Source organism: Centruroides sculpturatus, unplaced genomic scaffold (genome assembly GCF_000671375.1).
Source record: "Centruroides sculpturatus isolate CEXI.00-Female unplaced genomic scaffold, Cexi_2.0 scaffold333, whole genome shotgun sequence".
Taxonomy (NCBI): Eukaryota; Metazoa; Arthropoda; class Arachnida; order Scorpiones; family Buthidae; genus Centruroides; species Centruroides sculpturatus.
The window spans coordinates 590,296-600,561 of NW_019384637.1; the positions used below are offsets into that span (position 1 = coordinate 590,296).

The window sequence follows — 10,266 nt, forward strand, 5'->3', positions numbered from 1 at the left end:
TGTATATATATTACGCCTTGCCGGGGCTTGCGATGGCCGGTTGAGAGCCGTATGGGAAGTAGGACGTGGGCACTGAATGTGTCCCCAGCCGGCGTTGTAATAACCGTCGATGGTTAAGTAGTTAGATTATATACGCTGGAAGAGGAGATCGGATCGGAGGTCCGGGTAGCGTAACTGGCAACGCATCTGCACGGTAAGCAGGAGTTGTGGGTTCGAGTCCCGCTCCGGGCCGATTTTTTCTCCCAGCGGTTCCAAATTATTTAAATTAATTAAAATTATTTATAATTATTAATATTAATAAGAGATGGCGCCTAACGCTTACCTCTAGTACCAAATTGATTACGTAATTTATCTAATAAGTAGCATAAAAAACTAGCCCGATAGATTTTCGGCAGTCTGTTGGTTGTAGCTATATATATATATTGTCATCTGTTATGATATTTTATTATTAAAAAAATATATATATATATATATGCACATGCACACATTAATTGAATTATTTTCTGTTCAGTATCTTTTAATTAATTAATTGATTGATCAATATCTGTGTTCATGTAGTAGTATGTAATCTAAAAATAGCCTGTAGATTTCTGACCTTGAAAGTCACTTAACTTTCATGTCATAAGTCACATGACCAAACTTCTTGGGTCACTGTCCCAAAATTGCTACCTAAAAATATGGTCAACTGGTAATATTATTTAGTCATGATTTGGACTCTATTATTATTTTTTTTTAAATTCTAACTGTTCTATTCAGAATAATTTCAGTTTATAATAATGAGCTTCATGCTAATTAAAGATTAATGATAAAATTTGATTAAAAGATACCATTCATTGTAATATACTGTACTTGGCAACTAATTACTCTTATTAAGTATTTAGTGATGCAGAACTACTTTAATTAAAATTGTAATTAAGTATTCAAAAGTTCTTTAGGGAAATGCCTATTTGGAAAATTTATTTTGATCACAATTGATTTTTGTGCAAATTTTTGTTTTGATTAAATAAAGTATACATGTTTTAATGCAGTTTGGCTGATTTTCTCTTGTGATAAACTCTATCTTAAAAAATTATATATAATTTTTAAGACATTTTTTAATGTTCATATTTGATTTTCTATGAAATTGCAAATTGCAACTCTATAAATTAAGTATTCAAATGAAAATTTTGAGGTAAAAAAATAATTAAAAATAAGACTTTGAATACTAATGATAATTTAGCATTTTAGAATATATATTTACTTTAAATCCAGTCATCATATCTATTTTTCAGTTTTTTTTATTTCTGTTTACAGTTTTTCAGATTCTATATAAAATCTTTTTAATGGTACAGCTGTAGTAATGTGAATACTTATTTACATGAATTGAAAAAGAAAATACTAAACTTGCATTTTATTTTTAAAAATATGTAAATACTACTTTATTAAGTTATATAATAATCAAAAACTAAATAGTAGTTTACCAAATAATATACTAAAATAATGAATTAATAGAAATACATAATTGTTAACTAGCTAGGTAATTGGTTTTCCATTTATTATGTAAAATAGATGATATATTAAATAATGTCTTGATTTATTTATAACTAAAATCTGATTTAAATTCCTAATATAAGCTTTATAGCTTTTCTTTATATATATAAAAAGCTAACTGATCATTAATTTTGTACCATTAAATAGTTCCCCTCAATTATTCATCTGATTTAATAAGTTTTTTAATCTTGATTTTTAATGAAAAATATATAAATATTTTTCATTAAAATATTTTTATTTCTAAAGTTGTTTTCTACTTCTATTTTATTTCTAAACTAAAAATATTTTTGTTTCTAAACTTATTGAATATTTTCTTTTATACTATCATCTCATTGTTATTTACTTCACGATTATTTTAAAAAACATGATCAAGTTTTCTTTTTGAAAATATTTGTAATTTAAAATAATAATTTATACTTACAAATAACAGAAAATTATTTAAAATTTATTATTTCCTTATGTAGGTGTTAAGTTTTACATATACATCTTGAAATTTATAACAAATAATTATTTAAAAGTATTAAAAAAAAACAAGCAAAATCAAGTTCAGCTTAGTTTTTTGAAAAATTAATATTCTTTTTATATTAAAATAGAACTAAAAAAATTAAAACTATGCAGAAAACAAATTCTTGATATAAAATTTTGTATACAAAGAATATTTATATTATGTCTCATATACAATACCAGGAATATTATTATTTGAGATTATATACTGAATTTCCATACAAATACAGTACATTGAGAGCTTATACTTATATTTTAATGTTTTAATTGATACACATAAAAAGTTACATTTATATATTATTTAATGAAATATGTATAATTTATTTTGTGATGGAAATTGATTTAGTAAAGAGAGGTTTAATGAATACAAAAACAGAATTTTTTGAAAAATAAGAATACATTAATTGTATACTCGAAAGGAATAAATTTTTTTGTTTAATCTGGCAGTTGATAGTAAATATGTAATTTTAACTGGTATGACACACACATTCAACAGTCATCTTACATCAGATACTAAGATATCAAATGTTTTTAAATGCTAAACTAAGTATTTAAGTTATCAATGTACTATATTACAATATATTGAATATGAAATATTTTAAATATATTTTTTATTAATATTTAGTTTATGCATTTATTTCTAAAAAAATATTTGTTGCAATAAAAAAGTGAAAAAATATCTCTAGAATGTCTTTATTAAAATCTCTGAAAAAACTTTTTAGAGATGAAAAAACTGTCAAATATTTTAATTTTATTTTTAGACTTATATCTAATTAACAGATACAAATCTTAATCATGTACAACCATTTCCATTAACAGTTTTTTTTGCCGAGTATCATTAAGTGATAGCTCTTACACAGTATGGTGTATTGTCACGCATCTTTTCTTTTTCACATTAAATTTGCATCAGACTATAATTTTGTTCATAACCTATTTTCTGGAATGTCATATTTGCTATTTTTGTATTACAAAAATATCTGCAAAGATTAACTTTGATTTTTCTTCAGTATTTAGTATTTACCCATAAATATGATTATGTAAAATTTTAATTAGTTTTTTGTTAATGACGAAAAAACCTAATTAGAAGTTATGTAATTTTATTGATTAATTATGTAAGATATTTTCTGAAATATCTTATTCTATTTATTTGTTTGTTTGTTTACAGTTTAATTATTATTTATTTATTTATAGTTATTAAATACTAACTTTTATTATCATTTATAAAAATATTTTTAACCAAATTATCTATATATAAATTGTTAAAAAACAGAATTGGCTTACTTAGTTCTGCATAGAGTTAAATATTACATAATATACAGTAAATGATATAAAAATAATAAAATATTTTTATTATTTTATTAATGTGCAATGCTGCATTAATTATTGCTTTTGGTAATTTGTTTTTAAAAAAATATATTTTTATTTTTCATATTAATTTTAACAATTTAATGTATTCATACAATATTTAATAATCTGAAAGAAGTTTGCACTAATATAAAATGAAAATATTATTAAAAAATATAAATTTACTAATAAAATATATCTACAATTATTTAAAGTTTTATAGAAACAGTGATTACTATATCCATATGATGTAGTAATCACTTACTGTATTTTTTTATGTAGTATCACTAGTATTTTTTTATTTTGAAATTTTTTATATTTTAATATAAATAGGATTATGATTAATAAGTAAAATTTTGATATAATTAATGATGATTAAATAAATAAGATTTTATAGTGGTTGAGTACTATGATAAATATTTTGTATATATGAAAATATATAAACAAAAATTTTAAATCAATATATTGAAAAACTGTTTTACTCATAATGTGATAAAATATTAAATCAATAATATATCATATTTACTGTAAGAACAGAATATTTATTATTATTATTATTATTATTAAACAGGGATACAGACACAAATATTGTACCAGGCTCTGTCTTTCTTCTCTTAGTAACTAAGTGTAATTGTTTTGAATGTTCTGTACATTATAACATATTTAGTGTAAAAAAAACATTTAAATTTTTCTACCATAATATGAAATTTTATAATTTTTTAAACTCTGGGAACAGAACTCCCTTTATAACATGAAACTTATTATCCAACTTTCCTATGCATTTTTTAGGAATGTATTCCATTTAAAGAATTGTTATTTGAAAAAGATTTCTGTCAAATATTTTAATTTTATTTTTTAGACTTATATCTAATTAACAGATACAAAACATGTCATCCTGAAAATATTAATAAACATTAACTCATTCTATTACACTCTATTATACTATAGCAAATTAGTATCACAGATATCAAATTGTCTAAAAGTTCATAAAGATAAACATAAAACAGTTATAAATATTTACTTCATATAAAAATGTGAGTGCTTATGTGAAATATAGAAATTAAACATTGTTTTTTGCATTACGCTAACTTAAATGTAAGAATCTTAAAAATATACAATAAGAAATGTGGTATTTTTTAAAATATTATGAATTTTTTTGAATATCATTTATATTAACATTGATATACAAAATATTAATTATTATTTTCTATATTATTGTTAGTTTATGATGAAGATGAAGATGCCTAGTTTTTCCTTCTTTTAAATTCTAGGTGTTACTATAAAAATGTTGATTAACCTGATCTTTAAGATTAACATCAAATGATTGTCAGATTATATCAGGCTAATATAGCATTAGTATAGCTTGGTATAATGCAGTAATTATTTGGTGTTACTATATAATGATGTGATCACATTCATAATCTATAACAAAAAAATTAACAAATATAATTACAATATTTTACATGTATTTTACATTTTTATTCTAGTAGTCAATTTTTATTGTTGTGTTAATAAAAATAATTTATTTTTGAATTTTGGCTTTTGACTGTAAATATTTATTATTGTGATGCTTAAAAATAGCATATTAATTTTGACCTAGAAACTAACAGTTATTGATTCAATATATGTTACATTATCAAAAAATTTTGTTATTTAAAGTTAAATTATCTTCATAAAATATAGAAAACATTTTTTAAATATCTTAATCAAAGAATGTTTTTATAATACTGTATATTGAAATAAATAACTTGATGATAATTCTAAAAATAAGAGACAAATTTGCAGTAAAAACTTTATAAGTAAATGGTAATTACTCCTATTATCCAAAATCTTTTAAACTTAGAAACCTTGGTTGGACAACAAAATTTTTTTATTTAAAAATTTGCACAGTCAGTATTTTGTATCTGCATAAATACCCAATGATTTATACTAAATGATATAAAAATTTACTTAGCTAAGTAGATAAAAGTGGCATTATCAGAGGAAATTGTCGGAAATAAATTTAGATATCAATTGTGCATAATCATCATCATATGCTCACTTATTTATAAAAATTAAAAGTTTTTGATTTAAATTGAAAAATTAATATATTTTATTTAAAAACATTATATTTATACTGTATATTTAAATTTTCTAATAGTTTGTATAAAATATACATAATTTTTTAATAACAAGTCTCATTCTGTTGAAAGCTTTGTTGTTATCATTTTGTTATAATTAATATTTTCTTAAAGTGTTCATTTTAACTTTTAAATTGGAATATGTAGTTCAATTAAAGATTAAAATATCATGTTATTTTTCTCTAGATTAGTGGAACGATTCTTGATGGATGGCTAGTATCCTTTTATTGCTTTCTCTGTTTTAACTTCTTATATTTCAATGCTATATTTAAACTTTAGAATAATTTATATGCTATTTAATATGTTGTTGTATGCTTTACATGTTTTAATATGTTACATACTATTTAATTTGTTGCAATATTTAATCATGTCTAACTAGTAGTAACCTGTGTTTATTTTTTATTTTAAAAATTATTATTTTTTAATCTTGTTAAAATTTCAAAAAAAATTTTTGCATTTCTTTTTAACTTTCTAGAAAATTTTTTAATTGTAAAAAATCTTTTGGAAATATATGCATCATAACATATCAAGTAAATTAATTATTTATTATTTATAAATAAGTCAACCTTTTTATAATTCTTACATATGAATCTAGTAAACCACATGAATTATCTACTTATGCACTTACACTTTTTAGACATAAGACAACACATGAAGATGAATCACTTATGATTGGTGGGTATTTTAAAAAGTTATCAAACCATCCAACAAATCCTATTTTAAAATATATGTATCAATTTCCGTTTCAGATTTTTGGGATACGGCTGGACAGGAAAGATTCAGTAGCATGCATCCATCTTATTATCACCAAGCTCATGCTTGCATATTTGTATGAATTTTGATACATTATTTACCATACATTTGATAATTTCTTTAATATTTAATATTTTATATAAATTGCTTTAGCAATTTTAATTTGCAATTTCAAATTTTCAAAGAAAAAATAAATGATTGTCTCTTAGTTATGTTTAATTATTTTTTTACTGATATTATCAGTAAAGAAATTTTTTAAGAAACTTGAATATAATAAAAAATTTATTGTATTTCATACAATCATACGTAAAGTCAATGAACATTCAATTAAATACTAATAATAAACTAATTGCTTTGTTATCAATTCAAGGAAGTCAAATCTTAACAAAAACAAGCATTTAGGAAATCAAACTTCCTTAGTTTCTTATGAAAATTTAGATCTTTAAATAATTATAAATGATCATCATAATATTTGTTATAAGTATAGAATAATGCATGTTTATTTTTATAAATTTTTAAAAAATGTATATTTAATTAAAATTCTACATTTCAGTTTAAGATAAATAGTTTGTGTATTACTACAAACTTACAAACTTGTTGATCTTAAAATGGGGATTATTTAACACATTTCAAAAACTTTGTTTTTTCATAAATATAAAAGTGACTATTGAGTGTGTAGAGTGTAATTATTATTATTATTAATAATAATAATTATAAGATGATATGGAGGATGGATAAGGTATTTATTGTACCTGTTGTCCTCTATTCTATCAATACTATTATTATACCACATACACTATACAAAAGTCTAGAAACATTAAACCTTAATAAAAACATATACATGGCACTACAGAAGGCTGCAACATTGAACACATGTCACATTGTTAGAAAGTTTCTAGATGTTGACACACATACCAATAACAGCTTTGTTACACTTCTTTGGGTAGCTATGCCTTGACTTTAATCTGGCATAGCATTTGACACCAGTATCAGCTGAGCATGATATTTGTAACATAATAATAATAATATATTCTGAATTGTAAAAATAATGAAAAGTATTTGATTTTAACCCTTGGTGAACGCGCCAGCGGCAAATTGCCGCAAAATAAAAATAAAGTCTTTTGTTTGACGTTGTACTTAATTATTGCAGAAGTACATCATAGTATTCTCTTTTCATATTACATGATACAACATGTTTATGAAATTGGGCAGTTATACTAACCGTTTAGTTGTTACTGGACTTTGAATCAAGTCGTACCTCATTTGAGTTGTAACTGCCGCTACACGCCCTGCCATGTAACTAAAATATCCATATACTTTTATATTTATATATTTAACTTATTTAATAAAGTAGGTCAATATTTGCAAGTTTATTGAATAAATATATTAAATTAACACTGTCGTAAGTTTCTATAAATTTTTAAATTTATATTAGTCTATATTTTTGGAAAAATATAAGGGAAATGAAGAGCCATTCAAAGTAGCAGCAAAAACCTAGAATTTGTTTTATTTGTAGCATACACAAAAACAATAGGAAAAAATTGATTTGTCATGAATGAGTAGAAATGTTTGCAAAAAGCATAGTAATATAGTTATTATATGTGCCATTGTGAAGGTGAACATCACATGGATATATAGTAACTTTTTTTTTTATTATCTAAATATTTTATAACCAATTTGTTCATTAAAATGTCGTAAAATTAATTTTCTGGTATTTCTGATTCATATTTTTAAAACAATAATTAATTATTGACTAAAATCAAGTAATATTACATATGTAGTGTAATTGCTGCAATGCGCCCTCTCGTGAGTTCCTGAAAAGTGCATTTACCAAAGGGTTAATATATATGTAAAATCTGAATTTATAATTAATTAATTATGTATGTACATATGAAAATAAGTAAGTTTATGTTAATCTGATTAGAATATCTTCTGAAATAGGTATTTGATGTTACCCGAAAAATAACATATAAAAATTTGTCAAATTGGTATAAAGAATTAAGAGAATATAGACCAGAAATTCCTTGTTTATGTGCTGCAAATAAAATTGATGGTGAGTGATTTTCAATTTATTATTAAATCATATATATTATTTTTTATATAGGATAGTTATTTGCATCTAAGTAGAAAATAACATTGTAAATATGAAATCCAAATTGTTGAAAAGCATGGTTAAAATTAAATATGACATTTAAAATTAGCAAAGTTATTCTTACATACAAAACTATATTCATTCTTTTTATTTCATATTCTTTTAGTCACTGGTTATAATTTTAAAGTTTATCACATATTATGAAACATAATAAATATTTTGTGTTATTTACAGTTTTATAAATACAGTTGATTCCTGTTATTAGCCCAGTTGGTTAGTAGGACATGTTATGTATTAGAATAAAACATTCAAGAATGGAATACTATAATGCAAGCATAATTTACTTTGCCTACTGGCCTTGAAATGCTGCTTAGTGGCCCTGCTGGCACAGTATTTTTCTTGGAAAACTAAACAAAAGAGACAAGAGTTTAGATATTTTCAGCTTTTCCATACGCGACCTCTGTCCGGTTTCCTCTATCAGCTGTCTATCTTTTCTAGATTGTACTGTAATGATTTTCTTTTGTACAGAAATAATTTCTCATCATTAAAATGGTTTTATTGCACTCAGATGTTTGTTTTATTGATGAAAATGCATTGACATAACTCTTTAACATAACTTGTTATATTGCCTCTCAATTGCATAACTTAGTGGGATGTTTATTTTGTACTGAAAAGCTCAGGTTCTGATGCTGTGCTATTAAGTGGAATTGATTGTATATGTTTATATATATTATTGTCATTCTGGTTTTAAAATATTTTACATTTATATTAGTCCAGAACATTTTTTAATAAATCAATAATTTTTTGTATTGTAGAAAATCATTTGAAATTTTAAAAAATTTCATTAGTTTTATTTGGAAAATNAGTTATCTAGCAACACTGCGGACTTCCCTTTCGCATAGCTTGTACGTCAGTCCCTCCTAGACACTCAGTAACAGTTTCAACCTTGTGCAGTAACTACATGATCCTAGAGAGCATGATAAGTGAAGTATTGTTTTTGTATTTCGTTACAGAAAATGGAATAGCGAAATTTGGAGTAACAGTGTGCCATCAAATTTTGTGTTAAGCTTGGTGAACTCGCAAGTTTGACCTATGAAACGTTGCAACGAGCCTGTGGGGAACATTCCTTATCATGAGCACATGCTTTTTGGTAGCACAAAGCATTTTTTGGAGGGCCTAGAAGCAGTAGAAGACGAACCACACTCAGGGAGGCATTAAACATTGAGAACTGTGGAAAGTGTGGAACAAGTGAGGGCTCCTTGAAAGGGTTAGAAAAAGGGTGCTTCAAGTCAGACAGGACACTGCAAACACTTGGATGCTTCACTATGACAACACCTCCTGTCACATGGCCATCTCCATCAACCAGTTTTTGAGAGAAACAGAAATTTCTGTGGTTCCCTAGGTCCCCTATTTGCCTAATCTCAGTCTGTGTGACTTGATTTTGTTCCCCAAAATCAAAACCCATTTGAAAGGACGTCATTTTGGTACTGCCAATAACATCCAAAGGAGTGTAACCAGGTTGCTGCAAGCAATTTCAGTTGAAGCCTTCCAGCATTGCTACAAAAACTGGCAATAATGCCTCCACTGATGTATGCTGCCCAAGGGAACTACTTTGAAGGGGATAACATTAATATATACAAATAAAATAAAATTATTGCAAAAAAACATTAGTCTCATTACTTTTCTGCCACATCTTGTATATTAGATAACTAGCTGTTACCCGCGACTTCGTCAGCGGAGGTTTTGCAAGCAAACCCCATTTACATCCAATATTTCAATAACCATAGTAATTGTTATATAACACCTACCGCTGAAGAGAATTGCCGAAAATCAAACGAACTATTTTCAATTTGATCAATTTTCTGAAACGTTTACAATCGTTCTATAATCGAACCAATACGCAATAACAAATTCGAATTTAAA

The 10,266-nt window shown here is 24.5% G+C and overlaps 1 protein-coding gene across 1 annotated transcript in view; it reads left to right on the forward strand.

Moving 5' to 3' along the window:
* LOC111625896 (rab-like protein 2A) overlaps positions 1–8,600 on the forward strand; it is an 11,872-nt gene extending 3,272 nt beyond the window's left edge. Inside the window, exons 2-6 of the mRNA XM_023369152.1 lie at positions 5,685–5,714; positions 6,094–6,173; positions 6,248–6,327; positions 8,193–8,304; positions 8,578–8,600. Of these exons, the coding sequence (XP_023224920.1) occupies positions 5,685–5,714; positions 6,094–6,173; positions 6,248–6,327; positions 8,193–8,304; positions 8,578–8,585 (310 nt within the window). The 3' untranslated portion in view covers positions 8,586–8,600. The remainder of the gene's footprint in view (positions 1–5,684; positions 5,715–6,093; positions 6,174–6,247; positions 6,328–8,192; positions 8,305–8,577) is intronic.
* The last annotated feature ends 1,666 nt before the right edge of the window (positions 8,601–10,266 follow it).